The 22,715-nt window shown below is 44.3% G+C and overlaps 1 protein-coding gene across 3 annotated transcripts in view; it reads left to right on the forward strand.

Annotated features, from left to right (window-relative positions):
• Positions 1-22,715, forward strand: part of GRIN2B (glutamate ionotropic receptor NMDA type subunit 2B) — a 217,861-nt gene that overhangs the window by 119,902 nt on the left and 75,244 nt on the right. For all 3 annotated transcript variants that reach the window (XM_027722630.2, XM_027722631.2, XM_039391417.1), the window contains exon 5: positions 17,786-17,900. In XM_027722630.2, the coding sequence (XP_027578431.1) occupies positions 17,786-17,900 (115 nt within the window). The remainder of the gene's footprint in view (positions 1-17,785; positions 17,901-22,715) is intronic.

The raw sequence follows: 22,715 nt of genomic DNA on the forward strand, positions 1-22,715 counted from the left end.
AGGGCTCTGAGGTGGAGAAGGGCTGATCTTTAAGCAACTCAGTCTGGCCATATGATTACCGTTCACTCCAAGCCTTTCATCCCTCTTTCCTACCACATGTCCTGGTGCGAGGAAAGAACTGCAGCTCCTTCTCCAACATCTTCATCAGATTTCTTTCACTCTTCCAGCTGTGCACCTGAGCTGCTTATGCCATGGGTTCCTCTGCCTATGCCTAGGGCTAGCTCTTGACTGAAGTAGTGGGAGGGCAGATACTGTGGTCAGGGGCCCCAACAGGCTGCTGGCACCCATTGAGGTCAGTGGGATGGAGACTCCAAAAGCAAGGAAGTTCCCTGCAGTATCTAAAGCAAGGCTTCTTAGCTCAGATGTCCATACACATTGGCTCTGAAATGCTGGGCTAGGAAACTCAGAAAAACTAATCCTTGTTTTTGAAGTTTTTAATGTTTCTAAATACTGCTGTCTCAGATCCAAAATTTTCCCATGCCACAACACTCACACTTCTCCATTCAACCATTCTACATTCACATTTTTTGTCCTACACTCTTTCCTCTCTTGGTCGAGCCTTCTTCTTACTCTTTACCCATCCTATCTAACTGCAGGATGACTTAGTGTTTTTGTTCAGTTGTTTTTTATTATGCTATTTGTTAGAGTAACTGAAAAGACCTATTGCTTCTTTTTTAAAGGTGGAGCTAAAAACCTCTGTGTGTATGTGTCATTTGGGTGTGTAAGAATGAGTGACTGTGATATGAAACAATAGGTGACAAGTAAGGTAGTGATCATAGTTTGGTGTTTGGATCCTTCACTGGAAAATGGATGGGGAAAAAATTACATAAGCTGGCCCTCTTTTGAGTGGAGGGCTGTACCAGGTCACCTACAGAGGTCCCTTCTAACCTGAATTTCTCTCTGACTCTTAAAATCTTGTTTGCTGTAGTGATATTTTCATCCTCAGGTGTGTTTTTATTTGCGTGTCTCACAGTGCATGCCATGGTGGGACTGGACAGTATCTGGAATATTGTTGTCTAGGCACAGAAATCCAATCAAGTGTTTCTTTGTTTATGGCCTAAGCAAATTTTACTTTGCAGGAGAGCCCAAAATTGCAATTTGAAGAGCTCACCTGTAGAAGTGTTTTGCCAATCGAGCTGCAATGTCAAGTGGGGTCAAAGCCTTTACAATTTCGGAGAGCTAAATGAGGGCTTGCAGATGGAAGTGGAACTGCAAGGCTGAAAGTGGACCCATACACAAATTTTTCAGTACAGTTCCCTCTTTTCCTGTCAAAATGGTTCCCTTTACAAATCTCTGTAGGCTGCACTTGATCTTTTTAGTCTCTGAACTGCCCATCATAGCACCTCTGCTTCTTCCTAGAAACTCAACTATTCTCACATGGTTTTTTCCATGTCAAAATAAGGTGAATCAAAGAGAAGGGGGACATGATGGCAATTTCAGTGTTTCTAATCATTTAATGTTTTCATTCCAAGACACTGTGATAGCCACAAGAGCCTTGATTCTGGCTTTCTATAAAGACTCTGAGAGGGTTTTCAGGGATATCAAACAGTTTAATTTTTTTAGACATTAAGAAAGCAGGGTCAAGAAACACTTTTTTGAATGACTGTCTACTTGATGTACCATGGCAATTGACCCTCTGGAGGCCCTGCAAGCCTAGCTAGCCTCTGATGTCCCTTCTCAGCTACCTCTGTCAGAACAGCTCCAGAAGGACTGAGTCTGGGATTGACAGATGACATTTGCAAGTTGAGAGGCCAGGGATGCTCAGAACATTATTCCAGGGCCCACTCCACTGAGCTGCGTCCCTGCACAACCTCCGCTGTGTAAACTTCCTCTTTTTCAGTCACTAACTACTGGTCTTGGTGGCAGTGTTTGTGCATGGGATCCAGGAGCTATGAGGTCCTTATCCCAGCTCTCAGCTTTCACCTTGACCTGCCCAACAGACCCAAAAGAAACCTATAGCTTTGCCACCCTGTCTCAAGCTGTTTTCTATCACCACTATCATCTGTGGCTGTTTCGTAGCCAGCTGAGGCAACATGTTTTGGAGTGGGTCAGCCTCCCCTCTTTCACAGGAGCTATTGGAAGAGCTGACTGCAAACAGATTTTCACTGCCCCAGTGCGGACTGATGTCAAACAGTGCCCAATGAGAGCTGACAAGCTGACAGACCCGATCTGTCAGTGGAGGATGAAGGGGGGAGGAAGAGAACATCTCTTGCGCACGCCTTCGAGAGGCAGAGAGTAATTTCACAGATGGGCCAGCAGAGCTCTTGTAAGTGATACAAGTCCATATTTAATAGCCTATTCATTTCTGTGAAGGCAGATGCAGGTGCAGGGGATACAGGGATAAAAAAAGTTCAGTGCCAGGCACAAAGAAGGTGAGTCCAGGGGCAGGCTCCTGTTTGGTACTGTCTCTGACCAGTAAATAACTGGGAGTGGGCTGGCTGGGAACCCCTGCTGAGCTCAGAAGTTGAAGGTCCCTGGAATCAGACTTCAGGCCACAAAAAATAATTCTGTCCCCTTTTGACTTGTACATCCTATATTGCAGAACACTCCTGAAGAGTTGTTGTGATAGTGAAGTCAGAAAGAAAATAGTTGGTACTGGTTCCTTTTATTAGTGCACTGTTAGTTGTTGTATGCACAGTGAAGGGCTCTGGGCTGAGCACTGTCCTGTCTTCATCACCTTTGATAAAGACGAAGACTCAGCTTTGCTGGAGAAGGGAACTTCTGTTCTTTGGGTAGGAATAACGGTGTTTTCTCATCCACTGAGTTAGAATTAGAGCAGAGTGGAAGCCCTCCTTGTTTTCTTCTGCTCATGGGGCATTGTTCCTTGGCCAGGTTCCAAATCAGACCACAACTCACAGCTAGCTATGACCCAGACTTGAACTCACCTGGGCCTACTACCTTTGCCCAATGTCACTCCTCATATTGGCCTACAGAATGACTCCAACACCTTACTTCAAGATTTTAAAGGGACCCTGCCTGAATAGAAACACTGCTTGTGAGATCACCTGTTTGAAATTGGTCCCAACTGAACAGACTTGCCAGGAATTTCTCAGTATGTTTCTGTGCTGGAAACGCTCGTTGCCAGGTCATGTTGCGCTTCTTGTCAGATCTTGTCAGATCTGGAAATCAGCACTGAGTTGGCCTTGATTTATTGGTTGCTTCCTAATCAAAGTCCATGTGAAAAAACTAATCCCATGCTGACTCTATTCTGCATTGACCAGTTTACTGCCTAAGTCCGTAACAGGTCACTATTATAATTTCCTTTTTCTTTCATCCTCCAAGATGCAGACTGGTTTTAGATCCCCCTAACAGTTGAGGTAAGCGTCCAGGCCATTAGTGACAATTTTCACCCTGATGCTGAGTTTATGAAGGCATTATTGTGGTAGCTTTCTGTCAGACAGGAATACAAGTTATGGAAGTTATAGAGCTCAGAAGAGTCAGTCAACTGCTCTGCCCTCATCAGGAAAGTTAGGAAAAATTCTGCTACTGTCCATGCTCATTCCCTTTATTCCCATATAACATGACTAGATAATTTCAGAAGTAGTCTGGAGGCCTGGGTTTGGCCTCCAGTCCCAGTAATAAACAGAGCAGTGCAGACGAATCACTTAGTGTCCAGCAGAGCTGCAACTGGGCTCAGAACACAATGGCAGGGATTTTAGTTCTGCTGTAGTATTGTCTGCAGGCTGGCTGCTTTATTTCATCCGTGCAGATGATTTAGAGAGATGAATGATCAGAGCACTTTGGGATCCCTAGCTCTGAAATATATGTTGGGAAAACAAGCTACTGTTGCATTAAAAATTAAACTACTTCATTGGTGCTGTACTATCAGTAGTAATCTAGACATATAACTTTAAAGTATACAAACCAGGCCCTTTCTGTTTGGTCCGTGTTCTTTTCTGTGATGAAGTGAAAACTGACATCTCCTTTCTTTGTAACTGCCTGATTTGCAATCTCTCTCCCTCTTCCCCCACCCTCACAGCAGCCTGTCCTCATACTACTGATTCATTGTGCAATCAGATGAGTGACAACAGATGCTTCAGGAGAAGGGAATCTTCCTCCACAATTTGCTTAGCCAGTTGTGTGGTTGGAGTAGGAGTCAATTCCTTCCTGCCGTCTGCAGCCGTCTGCAGCCTAAAACGACTCATCCATCCCTTACCATGCTAGGGGTACAACTATAAATACTAGCAAGGGTACAGAGAATTTGCCAACCCTTTTTAATTTCTTTCTCCAAACTCTGTTTTTGACCATTTCTTATGTCAGCAAAAGGCTTTTGATAAAATACAGTGTGGAAAGAGGTGTGAATGGCTGATCGTTCATTCCACCCAGCTGCCTTCCCTCCAAGTGTCGCAGAAAAGGTTAGAAGGCAGTATTAACTTATTCACTGTGTGCTTCATTTCCATTACCGGAATCTCCTCTAATTTTTCATTGGGCTGCAACATTGTGGCATCTGTCCTGTCTTAGAGATAGGCTGGGACATATGTTGTTCTGAGTGGGACAAACAGAGTTGAAAGGGACCTGGCCTTGTACAGATGTGAACCCAACAACTTTTAGTCAGTCACAGCCCTTCCTCAGTAGCTAAGTTTGCAGGGAAGTAACATTTCCATCTCGATTTCAGTGATTAGGAGTGACATCCTTTTCTACAGCCATCTGGGGTGTGAAAACAAATACATCTGTGTGGTCCAAATCGATCCAGAAAGGTGGAAAGAAAACCAACGGCTATCAGAAAAATTATCCTTCTTTGCCTTGCTCCTTCCCACCCGCTCTGGTTGTTTCGTTTGCTGATCTGTATTTCCTCCCACTCTTCAACTGGGCCAAATTTGGCTCTGTCTGTTGGAGGTGAGGGCAGCAGGAGTGTCAAGGCTGTTGGGGAAGGGGGAAAGGAGCGGGACTGGGGTTCTTGGGGCTGGGGTAGCCTCGAGGCTGGCCAGGTGACTCCCCCAGCCCCTCGCAAGCCCCACTCCAAGTTCATTTCTAGGATCCTGACTGACTCTGGCAGTTGGCTGCCGATGCAGGAAGGTTTCCATGGCAATGTAGCAGTGCTGCTTGCTCCCTCCTCAGTGCTCTGCCTCCCATTCCCTCCCTCTCCCTCTCCTCGCCCCCCTCCTCAGCCCTCCTGTTTCTCAAGCCTGTTGCCATGGAAAAGTCATAATACACAAAGAATCTCAGATCCCCCACACTCGTTGGGGTTTGGGTTTTTGGTTTGGTTTCTTTTTCATGTTAAAAGTTTGGTTTTCAGTTTAATGTGTGGGTAGGGGAGGCTCCATCTGCCTCTTCAAAACCTTGTTCCTGGGCAAGAGGGATGTCTTTGTCGTGGACCTGCAGGTCGTCCTGCAGCGAGGGTGGTGTGAAGCTGTGGAGGGCAACTCCAGCTAATGGCCATCCCACCAGGATTGTGGCTTTGAGAAGTGCTTATGTGACATAGGAGTTTGGTTTTCTGAAGGGACCATGTCGTTTGGCATCTGGAGTTTGAATCAATGACGTATAAGCACCCAAGACATGTTGGAGGAAAAGGAGTGAGAGATTTCAGAAAGTGATCATGGTGACTGCTGCCAACAGAAAAGGGTGCAGACAACTCATACACTGCCACAATATGCGCACAGCAAGAGCTGTGGGAATGATGCAGCCAAAGGTATGGAATGAGACCAGAACTAGAGCCCACATTATTCCACCTGGTGCTTTTGCTAGTTCCCAAGCTTTCAGGGTATGTCTACAATCTATCAGGACTTTTGTGTGAGGTTTGTGGATTATGTTTTAGTTTGTTAGCTTTAGCACCCATTAAAGGTGAAAACGGTTAAATTTCTGCTCAAATTAAATGAACTTGCCTAAATATCTCTGAAAAGCACTGGCATACTCTGACAACTGGTTGATCTGAAGGGAGCTGGGGTATGGTAATAGACGTGGAGATTGATCCTCTGATGCACTCTCCATGGAAATGTTCTGGTCTGACTCCCAGCATGCTTTCTTGTTTCTACCTCTGCTGTGTTCAGGCTTCCTGCTGTGGACACTGTGTCCTGGGATACTCAGATGCTTGCTGGAAAGCCTTGTTCATAGTATTTCTAGGACCAAGGAGTCCTGTAAGCCTCCAGAGTAAAGAAATATTCTTGTGAGATTTCCCACTCTCACTGTTCAGAAGGGAGAAGTATAAGGATTCGGATAAAAGACCTCAAATTTGGACCTTGTATTTATTTCAGACTTCCCGACAGTTTTTTATTGGATGCAATGTTAGCATCATGCCTGGGGCTTCTTTAAAGTGACCTTTTCTCAGAGGAGAAGCAGAGAAGTAATTCAAGATCAAATGCAACTCCAGAGTAAACTGGCACATTAACTTCACTGAAGATGCAGCAGCACGGGCTGAAGTTGACTCTCTCACTTTTCTTATTCAGAAAACACCAAGGGTGCACACTTTGTTTCTTTTTTATATAGTCGACTACATTCGGGTGGCCTGCTGCAGACACCTAATCTATGCATCGTGGCTAACTCTCCCCATTGTCTGTGTGTACCAGGCATCTGAGTCACTTGCTGCTCGCCTGACCTCAGATGCCATAATAGTCACAGTCTCTAAACTGGACGTGTGGAGTAGGTGATGGAGTATAATGTCGAGTCTTCTCAGACTTTTGGAAAAAGTATTGATTTACAAAACCATAAAGTCACAGTGCTAGGTCATTGTAGCTCCTTTTCTTTCGGATGAATCCCTGGAAGGTGATGGATTTCCAACTACAACCGAATGTGGTTTACCCAACAGAAAGCAAAAAGCCTGATCTCTCAGCAATGCTTACAAAAAGCCTGATCTGTCAGCAATGCTCTACATTTTTTGTTGTGGATATGCCTTTACCCTGTTCTAGACGAACATAATTTCTTCAGTCCCATGCCCTGGGTTGTTTGTCTACTTTTGTCTTCAGCCTTTTTGCAACACTGCTTAGGAAGAAACCTGAGTAGTTTCAGTGAAATGTTGGGCACCTGTCAGGTAGATCCCATCTCTATGTTTCACAGAGGGTCCTGAACATTTAGCAGCAGGGAAAAAATATTCAGTCACTACCAATCTGGTCTAAGAGGTGAATTTTTGACCAGAAGGCAAATATTTTCCTTCTTTTTGCACCTGTCAGGCCTTGGGGATGGATCCCAAAAGGTTTTCCACAGCACTGTAGGAGAACATAGGAATGCACTGACCATATCAACAATCACAGTCGCCCCCCTTGTACCTAGCAATGCTTTGTGTAGCCCCGTATCTCTCTCTCTTTTACCAAAAGATTACAACTTGATTTAACAGAGCCTGGACTACAAACTACATCACAAAACACTCTACAAAGTTAATAATACAAGGCACAAGTCGGATGTGATATAAATGATGTAAATGTGTGAACTCTGAGTAGGACTTTGGAAGTGTTCCCAGCCATGTTCAAAATGTACCCATGATATTTCTATCTCCCATATTGGGAACCCACTAGAGGCAGGCATAAAAGACTTAGGTTGAGTTTATTATCCATATTTATCATTCATTTCAGAATAGCATCTTCCTCCCACAGTGATCCATCCTCACGGCGCTACATATGCACCCAGCTCAAAGCTTCACACCCTGGCTTTTGGGGCAAGAGTTGAGGACAGTGAGAGGATGGTGAGATAGTCTTGAAGTATTCAGTGTGTGCTGGAAAACCCAAAATAGATGATGCAAGGGAATATGGACTCTGTAGCTATACAGGTAGAATTAATGATAAAGGTTTGCAAGCTGTCAAGTCATGGGACTTTGGGGCAGAAAGGAGGCATGCCTGAGTGTAAGAACCCATGTGAAAGACTGGAAGGAAATTCTTGGTATTTATCTCCCTTTTATATTTTCCCAGCGTTTGAAAAAGGGATGATGTCAGTGGAAGAAGAGCACAAAGGTGTTATTGCTGTGACTGGTGTGGGGATAAGCAGTGGCTGAGGGCTGATGGGCTGAGGGCAAGGTAATTTTTGAGTTGGGACCTGGAGTCCAGGGAGCACTCAGGTGTTTTCACAGTCAGAGCAGAGAAAGTGCTAGTGGTTGCACAGTTGAACTGGCTGCAGTGAAGGCAGCAGTGTGAGAACAATGGCTGTGTTGGAAATACTGATGAAAGTGGCTGTTGCCAACAAAGGGCCAAAGGGAAGGATGGCAGAGATAGCAGTTTGGGTGGAGAAGCATCGGCATAGGGAAGGTGCTGATGGTGAGGAGGGTACTAACTGCAGTAAGTGTTTCAGTAGTGTTTGGAGTGCTAACTAAAAATGAGGACAAGGGTGACTAATTACAGAAAGGATTGTAAAGAGGAAGAGGAGGCAGGCTCGTGGAAGAGTGGTGAAGTCTGACTACGACACTTGGTAATGAAGAAGCCACTGCTCAGTGTTTGACTACAAGGGTTTCGGCTCTGGTATTAAGTGAAGCTGTGTTTTCCTCATGTGCCAGCTTGTGGCTTTCTTGCTTCTCCTTCTATCTTACTCTTCACATTATTTGCTACTGCAGCATTTTCCCTCTTTGCATGTAGTGTGGAGAGAAATGTGTAAGGTTTCACATAGGAAAAAAAAAAAGAAATCTTAATTTAGACATTTCTCCACTGGTGATGCATCCTCTGTCCCTTGTCAAATGCTAGCTGGGATGCCTTCTTAGGAAGGAAGAGGTTTTCCTTATGCTGCAAGGAAAAAAATCACAAGGAAGTTTAAAGGGGAGGGTGAACATAAAAAAAAAAGAAAAAAGAACCCTAGCAGTTCTGAGACCTTCCTCAGTCCAAGGAAGGGTTAATGCTTTAAATGCAGTGCAATTTCAGCGGCACTAAAGAACACGTTTCCATGGAAACGTCAACCCACAGAGGGAGAGAAAGAGGGAGAAAGGAGAGGGAGCAGCAGTGGAGGGAGAGAGGCTCCTCTGGCAAGGGAAGAGCAGCCTCTATACCCTCCCTCCCCAGTTACTGACAGGAGTGATTATTGGTTTATTTTTCTGAGTCGATTCCTCCTTGGAGATCTGATAGGGAAGAAAGCGATAAGGTGCCAGCTTGGCCGAACTGCTATGGACCCAGGAAAATCCAGTCACACTTTCTGGAGTGAGTCTCCTTGCTGGCGGTGACTCCGCTCCTGCCAGCGCTGTGAATTTGCTGCCCTTGCAAATGTGCGAATGCTTTCAACACTTGATAAACTTTGAATAACCCCAAAATCGCTTGTGATTTCTCCTTGGGTCAAAAAAGTTAAGTTAGTCTGCTGTTTCTGAGAATGTACTAAAGGGATTTATTTCAGTTTCTCCAGCTGGTTTAGCCTTGCCTGGCTTCTGGCAGCAGTGAGACGGACCTTTCTGGCAGATTTGAGTGGTTTTCCAGAAGCAAAAATGTCCTGAAAGCTCTACAGGAAAACTGATGTGTTCACCTGCTTGCTGGTCTTGACTCCCAGGACAGAAACTGGAATGAGCTCCAAGTAAATGGGTAAATACCAAGATGCCCTGTCGGCTGACTCCACACCAGCACACCAGCCACCTTCAGAAGACCAAAGAGGTTTTTGACATGCACATCTACTTGGCCAGTTTTTTAAGTTGTGGTCTGCAGCCATGTGGGAGGTTTCAAGGGGATGTACAAAAATAATTAAGAAAAGTAAGGCTGCTGTCAGTGGGATTAAATTCACTGCATAGGGACAGTAGTTCAAGTGGAATATTTTTTTACAGTTCTGCAAATTGCCAGAGCTTGAAAGACATCATCCTGGGTGAAAAAACACTGTGAAGAGCCTCTTTTGATTTCTGTTCTGTGACTGCTTCTCCTATCAATGATTGTATGATTGTGCCCTAAGACAGATAAATAGATCTGAAGGACATCTCTTAACCCTTCAGTATTTGTCCTATCCTAGTGGTATGGCTTTCATCAGTGACCTGTTAGCTGGTGCCAAGACATAATTATGACCCACTGTCGGTAGTTCTGACAAATGTAATTTTCCATGATTTTAGTGCCCCATGTAATCTGAATTTTAGTCCTTTCAAGTGGGAGAAATACCTTGAAAACTAGTTTTACTTTGGAGAAAACTGATATGTTATCTGTTCCTAATGAATAAGGAAGGATGTAAAGATGTAGCAATAAAAAAATAATACTTTATAAAAGTAATTGGCAAGAATTTATTAACTCTTTAAAGCTTTGCAGTTTGATCTAATTTTGGACTGAACATTTAGTTTTTATTTTATGTGGTCACTGTAACAATTTTGACCTTAAAGCTAATTTTCTATTAGCTATTTTCTGTTACTTAAAGGTTTGATGAGTCAATTCAGAAGTATATTTGTTTTTATCAAAGCTTTTATGGCTAAAAAAACCTTTCTGAAAAAAACCTGATTTCCTATGACATTTATAAGTATTTCCAGCTTTAACCAGAGTCTACTCTTAAAACACTTTTCCTTATATCTGTTTTATTTCCAGTGAGGCCACAAGATGTGAAGATATATTCTCTAGCTACTTAGGACTATGTAATTTTTCCAGGGAAAAAGAAAAAAAAAATCAAAAAAAGGACATAATTTTGGAAGAAAACAATACTTGTAAATCAAATATTTTGGGGTTAAAACAGAATATTTTGACATGGAAATACTATTTGCTGTCTCTTGTGATTAGGAGCATGGGAATTTTATATTCTATTTCTCCTTCACAAAACTTGAACTAAATCTTTGGTGATATTCCTTTGTCTGTTGAGGTGATACTTTTCCTTGTAGGATTCTCTCAATGTGGCACATTACAGATATGTTTTAATTGGGGATCTTGTCCACAAAAAGAGGGCATGAAAGGTGTCATGCAACAGACTAGACTGTGTGGGAGCATAATGGTGCCAGAGGCTTCATCTTCTGTCCAATGTTACTACAGTTTTTAGATCTTATGTTTCTTTTTCTTTCTGACAAAGTGTTGACCTCTTCCTAAGAAAATGTTGTGCCAAATTCTTATCTCTCTTTCTCACTTAAAAAATTGTTTTGGTGGATAATTTTTCATGGTTCTGGCCTTTGTGAAAATAGGTTAGTCTGGATACATGTGAGACAAATTTGGCTTTGATTGAGTTTTCAAGATATTGCTATGACCAGCATAGTGGATGGGGCAAAATGAAGACTTATTTTGCCCTTTTTTCCATAAACATGTCACCTCATCCTAACGTATATTTATGTTTCCTACAAGTGATCTAGGTCTCACAGTCTAGCCTTGGTACTGTCAGCAGCACCCTGGTAAAGGGAGCGTGCAGTGCCACTAGACCCAAATGATCCAATTTCTATTAAAGGCAGTAACGGAATAGGATGAAAAGCAAATGGGAGATCAGAGCCTAGATGATATTATATACATGGAGGAAAATGTTATTGTGAAAACTCTGAAGCTTACCGAAGCAGCTGGACAAGCAGTCTTTTACCTAGGTGTTACTACTGTCATTTCTGCCCCAGGTTGGAGCTGACCCTATGTTCCCCACTGAGGGGTAATTTGGTGACCCTGCACAATGAGTCCCCCCCCTCTGTCTGCTGTCTGAGGGATATCTGTCTGTGATGCAAAACCCTGTACTGCAGTGATGAGTTTCCTCTTACATTTTCAGGAGTGAGGCTGGAGACTGCTCAGGATGTGGAAAGTGAACTTTGCTTCTCATTCTTGGGAATGGTCCTGTCTCATTAGGATCAAGCAATGTGTGTAGGAAAGCAGCCCTGCCATTGCTGTGGCTCCCTACATCCTCTAAGGATAGATATATTGTCAGTCCCCAGGAACTGTCATCTCAGAGTCTTTCTGAAATGACAAATTCATGGTAGATAAATAGAAGAAATGGGAAATAAAGTGGAAGTATCATTTTTTATGATTAACAGAGAGAGTGACGGAAAAGTTTCATCTTTCCACTGTATATAGGAACTGTCACTTGGAAGTCTTAGCACACATACACATTGCTTTCAAAACAACTTTGCTGAATATGATGGAGAAACAGCAAGGACAGTTCAGTAGAAATTCATCTTCCACCAGAAATGGTTATTTCAGTGATCAGAATCAAACACCAAGAAAATTCATCTTCCTAGACATGAGGGACCAATCTCAGCGGATTGAGCAGTATCACTCCATTGATGTCAGATGAATATCACTGATTTATTCCAGCCCAGTAGCTGCCCTCTTGTCTTCTAAAAAGGTGTGGACAGCAGAGGCAAACCAAATTAATTTCTTATATTTCTGTTATCTTTTAGCCTGAGGGATATTTCTTAGTCTAGATGATCTTCTTTTTGCTTAATGAACACAATCTTGAGCTCTGGGCATTTCTCTAAGGCTACTGGTCAGATTCGTTCCCAGTAGTAATTTAGGCTATAGCCTGGGCAGATTTTCTGGTGCCGGATGCCTGCACAATGTGGAATTTGGCTGGTCTCTTTTCTACTTGTGCTTTCTTTCTTGCTGTTCATCTCCGTGTATTCAGTGGTAACACTGACAGTGAAACAGAAAGAAACAAGTGAAGATGAGTGAGATACCCCTCATATAATCCTTTAATTTTCATAGTTAATGATTGCTTCTGGTTTTTTCCTATCTCGTTTTGGTTTTGCTCTTCATAATAGCAGAGAGAAGTCCATGCCTCGTTACCTAAAATCAGCTGCACGCATGCCCTTTGCATGGAGTCCTTTCACTCTAAATTGTACCTGACACCAGACAGATGTTACACAGACACAACCAGATGTGCCTCCTTTCACAACTCCACCAGGCCACTGGCAGCACAGCAGTGGGAGGGACAATGCAGGGCAATGAGCAATGGGAGAACCTCTGAAAGGCTCAGCCAGGGTCAGTACAGTCCATGGCAAAATTTGATTGAAAACTAGGCAGAGCCCGTTCTCACCTTTTTTTGGATTGAGCAATTGGCTTTTAGTATCCTGTGGAGACTGTCTTAACTCAAGAGACCTCATACACACACAGCTGGCTCTGGATGGCTGTTGAGCAAGTGTTGGCTGTCCTCTAAGGCAGAGGCAGTCACGGAATTTTTGAGCAAGGGTACGGAGAAATAATATCTATATTATTTTAAGCTTTCCATGGGTTTGGAGAATGGAGGTTTAAATCAGAAGTTGAAGGGCAGTTTTCTTGTTAAAAATTTACACTATTTCAGTCTCTCAGATGAGAGCAGAAGGTATTAACAGCATAGCTAGTGCTGGTTAAATCTTTATCTGTCAATCACTTGCCACTTGAAGGTCAGAATTCCCATTTGTAGATAGCTATACTGGTCCTAAACTCCCTTTTCCCTGTCCTTTGAGTTCACTGGTCTTTCTGTCCATCCTTATGCAGGAGCAGGCTTGAGGGGGGGGGAGGACCTGCTGGAAAGCTGGGCAGATGTACTTTGCTCAGGCTGTTTGTATCAGGCCAGGCTGGGTAGGTCTTGCTGGTGCTGAGCGAGGGAACATGGTTTGGACCTGCGGGCACTTGTACTGAAATAAAGGAACGTGCCTTTTTTTGCTCTTTCCTGGGCATGAAGTCAATCTGGGAAGGCAGCTATGCCTGTTCCCTGATACCTCTGGCTAGTGAGTTTTTAATGCTGTCTCTAGGGGGGGAAAAAGGCTATTTCTGTGGGGTAAAGGCCTTTCACTGCCTTCATCTCACTGCTCTTATGATTTGCCTCAGTGTTTTCCATTACAGTGAGTTTCCCAACAGGATGATGGTGGTCTGCATCCCCATCCATTTATCCTGCTTCACACTCCATCTGCCTTTTACCCTGAAAATCTACTCTGTCAGAGGTATCTCACAGCTTTTCCTTCTCCACCCTCCACCTAAACTCTGTTTTTCCCTTGTGTGCTGGGCTGCTGAGATTACTCCCCAGTGCTGACTGTGGAGAGGCTGTTTTACTTATATGGTCTGCCTTATTCAGGGAAGCAGTTGATGTTAGGATAATCACGCTATTTCAGACAGCCTGTTTGTCTCATTGAAGCATAACAAGCACTGACAGGACACCGGGGAGAGTGTGTGTGTGTGGTGCACACGTGTGAGGCAGGGAGTGTGACGGACTGAACCGATGCAATGTCCAAATTTGCCCATCCAGTCAGCAGGCTCAGGAGGAGCTGATTCCCTGCAAGGCACTGAAGGCAGAATTAGGAGTGGTTAGAGCTAATTTCAAGTGCATCTCCTTCACATCTGTCTCTAGGGCAGAGAAAAATTCTGTTAGCACCCTTTCTGTGTTCCCTCAAGCCCCCTGTGCCTGCCACATTTGCCTCTTCAGGCTTTCTCCATCCCTGGCTGAAACCATTTAAAATGTCATCATCTCTCTGCTGGTCCTAAATTGGCCATCTGATGTGGTTTTAATGCTCTATTTCCTATGCCAACCAGACTTCGAAACACTCTCCATTAACTTGCAGGGCTGACAGCCTTACATCTAGGATGGGTGATGTTACCTCAGAGCACAGGATGGGGACTGGGGTCCCCTGAGTTTGATTTTCTTTGTGCCCAAGGGCATGTCCCTTCTTTTTGTTCCTGCCTGCTTGTCTATACCACAGGGCTCACAATGTCAGCCTGTTTCCACAGTGTTGTGGAATGTTATGTGTATGTTTTGCTCCCACACGTTTGAGTTTGGGCATTGTGTCTGCTGCATCTCCACTGGGCTGGTGAAGGGCTCAACCCTTCTGTCCTTGCACCAAGCAGCCCCAGAAATTCCCACATAAGCAAAATCTTTTGCAGAAAGGTGCTTCTAGGAAATTAAATTAAATTGCCTGTGTCTGCCCCCACCGTGCCCTCTTTGTCTTTATGTCTCTCCATCTTGGAATTCCAAACATCCAGGGACTCATGGATTAAGACCTTTACAGGGACAGTTTCATCCTGGTTTGCCTCACCTTCGTGCACAGTCTGCTGCCCTCACACTGTGCCCCCATTACAGCTGGTGGCTCAGTTCAGACATGTCACGGAGTCTCTCAGCCCTCTGGTTGCCTGTTTAGGGACTGAAGTGTGTGTAAGCTGTAGGGAGGAAACAAATTCCCCTGGCCAGAGCAGGCAGCAGTAGTGCTGGTGTAGGAGGGCAGCAGTGCTGCTGAAGGGGATGACTATTGCTGCAGTAATGATGAAGGGCAGAGCCACTCGAGTGTGGCTGCCTTGCAGCATGTTGCTGACTTGGTCTGCCAGGGAGTCCTTCAAGCCGTGATGCTTTATCACATAGGCTCAGGAGACCCAAGCAAGCCCCGCAGATCCCTGTGCGCTGCTTTCTGCCTATATCCCTGTGTTGGGTGGCAGGATCAAAAAGGTGCAGGTGTACAGGGAAAGCTGAGGGAAAGCCACTTCTCCTGCACTCCCCCTGCAAACTTCTGTAAACATATTGCTAATGAGTTCTAGAGAAAACCCTCTGAAGAGTTATTTTGTAGACTAATTTCAGTCATTAAGGTGGAAAGCAAGGGATTTTAGTGCTTCTTTAAAGGTAAATCTCAAGATAGCTCCAAGGATTGGAGTTGTTGATGATCCCTCCTTGATTATTATTAGTGATGCTAATCTTTCTGGTGGAAAATGAACAGAAATGACACCCTCTTGTCTCATATCTGTTGCTGGTTTCTGTGAACTCTTCTTGTCAGGCTGTGCAAAGGAGATTCCCATAATGGAATCATTCTTGGATGTGAGGGGAAAGAGGGCTGAAAACGGTTTAATATTGGTGTTTGTTTAATTAGGTATTGGCACTGCTTACTCACTGACTTACAAAACTACAGCTCCCATCAGGCTAATGGCATTCTCATCTTCTTGGAGCCTTTCTTTGTCTTTACTCTGGTGGCCAGTGCAGAGAAGTCATGAAGTGAGTGTAGTTGTAATCTTGGTCCACTGGAAGAATCTTCCCTCCACCGGAGCCCTAACTAGGTATTGTAGGGTGCATGTGCCTGGCGATGGTCTCTGCGTGACATTCCTCAGTACCAGAGCAATGCATGCAGCTGGGAAAGAAATGCCAGAAAAAAAGCATGTGAAGTGCTGAGATGGGATGTTTTACACCATTACAAAGAATTGCATGGCTCAGATTTTCCACATGGAAGATGTTTCGGGGTACTCTCAGTGTTTGGGTGCTGAATGGCTCTGGTTTTTGGAAAATAACCAGTAGTCTGCCTTTGAATATCATCCTGTTACAAATCTTTCATGCTGGGCTCCCTTATGGCTGTGTTTCCAAAGCTGCGCACGTCCCTTGAAGGTCACAACATGGAGCAAGTGTGGAATTTCCTTTAGAAATAAACATAATTGCTGATTGCACTTGGCATTGGGGAATTAGTGAATGAATTTGGTTGATTAATGGAGTTAGAACAAAACATTTGAAAAAGGAAGAAGTGGAAATCATGACCTGCTTTTTTATTTGTTTGAAGAAGTTTCCCTGATACTAATGCTTTCATTAGATTAGCAGGGAGGTCTCTGCGAGCAGATTGAAACCCACTGAAAAAATCAGACTTTTCCCCCCTTTTTTATTTTCTTGAAATTGGTTCAAATTGAGTTCAGAAGGGACAAATTGAAGCTGAATATTAGGAAATGTTTCCCGATGTCATGGTGTAATAGAGCAGAAGAACCTCTCACGTCTGTAATAGAAATGTTGCTTGTGTAATTTATAGAACTGTGCGAAGTAGGGGAGGGAAGAGTCCTGGGGCTAGCCCTGCAGGCAGCTTGGTCACCTCTGTCTCTCACAGTGATGTGATGCTACTGGTGCCAGAGCAGGTTTATAAAGGTAAAATCTACTTCATGCAACAAGATTGTGAATTGAAGTGAAATATATGAACAGGGGAAACTGTCAGAGTGCCACGGAGATGTCATATAAACCACTGAACTGTGAAATGTGTATTTGCCTCCTCCTCTTCCCCACAGTGTCTTTCTGGATGGTCTGACAGTTAAGGAAACAATAGCCCCAATTCTTATTTACAGCAACATCACTTTAACATGCTCTCATGATGCAGCAAGGCCTTGAAATCAGTGTAGCTGTAATCTCAGTCCACCTAAAGGTCTTCCCTACTGCCAGAGCTCAATAAAGAGGCTTTAGGATAAATGAGATTGAAGCCTGGACTGTTTAATAGTCCATTTGTACAGCTGACATGAGATGCCCTAAAGGGGAGTGCCTTGTGCAGAAATGAAGGGGCCTTTCCAGACAAAGCGAATCGTTAACGTTGGCTGCAGGGCTGATCACCCTCTAATTTGATCTTACTGGGTGTAAGGCATGACTCTGTCCCTAGGAAAAAGAACTTTTACTGGGCTCTCTCAACATCCTTGTCCCTATTCCTAAGCTTCTTCATAGGATCACTTTGGGCCCCATGAGGTGTGCTGGCTCTGATAGGGATAGAGCTTCTTGTAGGTGTGCTGCTCCTTTTTCTGCTCTCCACAGCTTCCCTAATCATTACCTTGATAATTGGGCTGGAGGGAGGCTATTTCCACTGCTTCACCTGTAGGCCATCACTGTCCTCAAATGGCCTGCAAAGTCTCCTTTGGAGAGTTAGCAAAGTGTAGGCTGTGGAGTGTGTTTACACAGCTGATTGCTATGGATTCCTCTGCCCTTTGAGGTAAGAGGTGGGACTATGGGCACGTGTATATGTGTGTGTGTCTGTGTTCGTGTGTGTATATGTGTGTGTGAGCGAGACTCTTAGAGTTCTTTCAGAAATTCCTTGAGAGCCAACATAGCACAACATTTCCCTATAACAGTCACAAAATGGGGGCAGTTGCCTTGCCTTGCCTGATTGTCCCAATTCCTGGAGTAATTGTCCTGTTTCTCTGACTCCCTTCCTCTTAGGTTTTCCAGTGTTTGCACTGTGCTCCTACTCTCCTGATGTAAGTTGCAGGAGGGAGGCAGGCTCTTGCTTTGAGTTTGGTTCCCAAGCATTAATGGTCTCCTTTCTCTTTTCTCTTTCCTACAGGTACCTGATCAATGTCACCTTTGAAGGCAGGAATTTGTCGTTCAGTGAGGACGGATACCAGATGCATCCCAAGCTGGTCATCATCCTTTTGACCAAGGAGAGGAAGTGGGAGAGGGTAGGAAATGTTTGGTAGTTCTCAAACTGTGTCAGGGAAGAGGATGGAGGAAGGCTCCAGGCGAATAATCCCCTCCACCCTTCTGTAGATCTTATTAAGGGCTGGCAATCTGCTTCTTGCAATCCTGGACCACTGGTATCTCCAGTACCCAGGCTGCTGTCATCTCCATGCAGGATGCCATTACATCCTTCCATTAGCATGCATAAAAAATTCATCAACTTCCTTTCTGTAACGTTTTTCCAGCCTTTCAGAGGAGAGACCTCCTCTGTACCATGAGCTTGAATGGCAGAGACAGAAAATATTTCTCTGTATGGCTTGGAGGCAGTGAAGTTCTGTATGCTGAACAGCTATGATTGAGCTACAGCCTCACTTAGTAATATATGCCAGTGTTAACTATGCTTGATATATCTGGCCAGTGTCATTTGCAATGGGATGGTGCATTAAGTAGGACGTGAACATGAGATCATATCGAGTTGTTCAAAGATCCAAATTTGCATATTTTGGAATATTTTGCATGTAACCCAAAGTACCATTTTAGAAATGGTGCGGATTTCCGAGTTAGTGTGAAGTTTTGGGTTGTTTCACCTCCCACATAAATGTCAGTGGTCCAGGTTCAGAACAAGCTCTCCTGAAGGGTTTCAATTGAAGCAGAGGGGGTAGTTTGAAGGCTAGGAAAACGAGATATAAAAAAGTGATGGGGGTGAGAAGTCAGAGAAAAAGCACTGAGAATTCAGCAGAACACTGACAGATATGAAGCAGAACTTGGTCTGGATGTGATCATGCATATGGCCTAGAAAAATGCCCCTTTGTCCCACTAGGCACAGAAAGTCGTCTCTCCTTGGCTGCTTGTTCTCTGCATGGAGTTTCAAGTGGCCTGCACGGTGAAAGCAAGGAAGAAATTAATGGTGAAATGACAATGAAACAGGAAGCTGTCAGGAGAAGTGTGTTCAGAAGAGGGTCGGAGGAACAACTTTTGAAGGAGGCAGAAGAGCCATTAGTGCCCAGCAGGCATTAAGGTCTCCCAGTAGTTGCAGGAGTTTGGGAAGAAAGTGGAAGGCCCCAGCTTGTGCCTGGCTTCCAGGAGGATCTGTCTACCTCATGGTCTTGGCACTATGTGGACCAGATGAGAGCGTATGGTCTGGCAGAGTTAGAGGAGGTCTCAGTGGGGCAGGAGTGTGAGGAAACATATGGCATGGCATCAGCGTGTGTGGACAACTCTTGGACATAGTTGGAGCCACACTGTCTGGATACTGCACAGGGGTTAGGCATGCAAAGCTCAGGCTGCAGAGACCTCTTGTCAGGCTCTGTCCATAAGTCAACTTCACTAAAGCCTACTAGGCAAAGTCCAAGAGGATTTGTTCCTAGCTGGCACTAGATTTGTTCTCTCAGGAGAAAAAACTCCATTGTCAGAGCAGGAAAATAAGGCAGTAGCAGTATGAATCCTGCTAGGGATTATTATTAGCAGGGCTGGCTATGGGGAATCTGCTGTTGGAATGCTTTGCCGTCTCTGGGGAGGCACAGCTAAATACAGTCCTGTTTTTTCTCGCCTGTCACATGCCTGTCACATTACCCTGTTGCATCCTTAGTGAGGGCTTGGTGGCATCCAGGAGTGGTAAGTGGGATTGTTCGGTCTCTGAGAGTGTATCCTTGGTCTCTCAGATGAACCAAACAATTAATGGAAGGGATCCTGGTGATCTGGAGTGATGGGGTTAGACTTGGGCCCTGCCTGAGCCTTATTATCCGTGGGGACTACTTGGCATCCATTAAACCAAACCAATTCTTCATTTAATAGAAGTTGAGGCTGGACTGAAATGAGGGTATGATGAACTATGGTAATAGTTGTAAGAAAAGCACAATGGACACAAATGCTTTATCTTGAAGTGGGTGTCTTAGTGAGAAGATCAGATTATTTTAATCCAGCTCTGAGCAGGTTGAATTTTATGCTGGCAGGTTCTTCCTAGAAAACACAGAAGTCATCTCCAACATGTTCTGATCACAGACAAAAACCTTTCATACCTGGAACCTCATGCTCTTTTTCCTAATTTTTTTTTCCATCCAGCAGAAATGCAAACATTAAAATATAAGTGTGAAAAATGAGATTGTGACAAAGATCATAGTTTTGTTCCATGTTTGCAGAGAGTCAGGCAAAACAGAGTGCTGGCCCTTAACAACAGCTCCCAGGCAGTGCCATAATACAAGACAGAAATTATTCATATATTATTAGCACATAATCCCAATACCTTTATAAGTGCATTGCTTTACAGTGTAAGATTGTCCAAATTCTCACTAATTTTACGTAAATTAGGAAGATGCTTTGTCCTGGCAACTTTTAGGCAAACACTCAGGCAGTAGGAGTCAACAGATGAAAGGCTGCATGGGAAACACTGATTTGGTTCAGTTGTGTGCATTCACTAGAGCTCAGTCTTTACCTACATTGCTGCACACTTTTATCCATAATCAGATGCTGTGCCTAGAAGGAACATCAAGAGGTCATTTAGTACTTCCCTGTGCCCAAGGGAGGGTTCAACTAGACTAAATTATTCCTGACAGATGTTTGTGTCACCTGTTCTGAAAGACCTTCAGTGCTAGAAACCCCATGAAATCCTGAGTCAATCTCTTCCAGGACTTCTTTCTCCTTAGCCTGCTAGGTTTTTCTGACGTCTAACCTAGATTTCCCTGGCTTCAGTTTAAGCCTATTAATACTTGGCATCTCCCTAATGGACAGAGAGAATTGTTTATTTTCTCCCCCTTCTTATCTTCCCTATGTGGGTTTGAAGGCTTCTATCATGTTGTCTCCCAGTAATCTCTGCTGTAGATTAAACAAGAATTTGTTCAGTCTCTCCTGGTAGGTCATGTTTTCTAGTGTTCTCATTGTTTTTATTAGTCTCCTCTGGATTTAGTAACACAATTTGCAGCTCTGTACAGCTTGGTGCAATTGATTCTTGAAAGATGGCAAATAGAGAGATATGTGTCATGGAATACAGATACATAACGATACGTTTTAAACCAGGTGTGAAGTCTTCCATTTTCTGGGCAGCAAAGATGCAGACAGTGATTGAGTTGTTTCAGGATTTCAGGTCTGTGAAATCTTTTGCGATTTTGATTTTTTCATCCCAATTTGGGAATAAATATCTCAAAACCTCACCAGTTATTTCAGAACAGGAATTCCTTTTCCAGAAGAGCTGCAGCTGACCCCAGACTCTGATGATGATAAATCCCTCACAGGTCCTTCCGACAAGCTGAAATCTTCCGGGGCTGACAATCATGAAAGAATTTCTCAAGTAGAGAAACCATTTTCTGCAAAGGGGCAGTAACCTGAATTCTTCTGCTGTTTTAACCATGCTTCCTCATGAGAAGCAAATGTGATGCCTTTTATTCACTTCTCTGTTCTCTGCTCCTTTGGGGCAGCAGGTTGCATGCCTTCTCTCACTACTTTTAATCAGCTAGTTAGCAAAGCTTGTTGCTTCACTGGCCAGGCAGCCTAGATGTGCTTTGGGTGCCTAGATGCCCCATTTATCATAGAGGTGCAGGTATGCAGATGGAAGTGGTGAAGGGGGTCTACCCTTATGCCCCGCGAAGGGCCTTGCCTCAATGCAGTGATGAGCTGGGGCCAGAGGTCTTACAGGGTGAGCCAGAGGCTTGGTACTGCGCTAGGTTTTGTGTCGGTGGGTTGTGACGTTTTGTGTGGGAAGTTTTCACCCAGGATTTTTCTTCGCTAGTTGCCTTTCTCCTCTGCTCTCCTATAATCCCACATATGATGAGGACTTATTTCTGGGTTCATGATCCCTTCATGAGAGCTAGCAAGTGCTGCTATCTACAGCTCTTGTTCACATCCTCTTTCTCTACTAAGTCAGTGCACAGCAGTCCTGTCCCATTAGCTCCCAGCTCCTCCTATCTGCTTCCTTACTCCCCTCCCCCCCAGCAAACCTGGGGATGACATAAATGTTATGATCACTTAGGCCCCCTCTGCGATTCTTTCTCTACTTTAATTTCTAGTTAGTTTTGTATCACTTCTATCAGTAGGTTGTGCTCAGCCTCTCCTTTTGCTGCTGCTTCTCTGCCTCTTCTCTTAGGCGTGTCACTGGGAATTCAGAGCACCTTTCCGTGAGGCTCATGATGCCAACTTCTTGTGTCATCCCACAGAGCCCTTAGATTCGCAAGCTCCCTCCATCTCTTATCATTAACTCCTTGCTCTATTAACCATTGCTCCATGAAGTCCTCTTCCTATCTGGATGAGCAGAGCCCCAGGTGATGGGTTTGGTCAGGGTGCCACTACAAGCCATCTTAGAGGACAGATGGGAAACTTATGTTGAAATATTCATTTTCTCTGCTGCATGTGCTAATCCTCTGCCCCTATCAACCTTCACTCCCCTCAGCAGATAAAATGTTTGCCTGCTGCTGCTCCTGTAATTATCAGCATTTGACTTTTGAACTCTTGAAAATCAATTAGCAGCATTTGTTCTGCTTCCTCTAGCCATCAGTGTGGACATGATTGCAAACTCACACAGGCTGCTCTTAGCCTTACACCATCACACACATTAGTGCTCCCTGGGAATGGGGCCATTTGCTCTGACACAGTCAGCTACCTCAGTGACTGTAGACTCCCAGGATTTCCTAATGCTGCAACAGGGTGGAAAATGGTGCCACTACTCTCTGCCTCATGGGCTTTCCAGAAATGCGTTCAGCCTTGATCATAGTCCGTGTGAGTTTGTAAGCTTGTGTGACCCTGTCCCTAGCTTGGGACAGAGCAGTGTTATGCCCATCCATGCTTAGGGTGTGAGAGGGACCTGCAGAAAGGAAAGAAGGATTTGGAAG

This window comes from Pipra filicauda, unplaced genomic scaffold, assembly GCF_003945595.2.
Source record: "Pipra filicauda isolate LSUMZ 115617 unplaced genomic scaffold, ASM394559v2 scaffold95_size2449627_pilon, whole genome shotgun sequence".
Lineage (NCBI taxonomy): Eukaryota > Metazoa > Chordata > Aves > Passeriformes > Pipridae > Pipra > Pipra filicauda.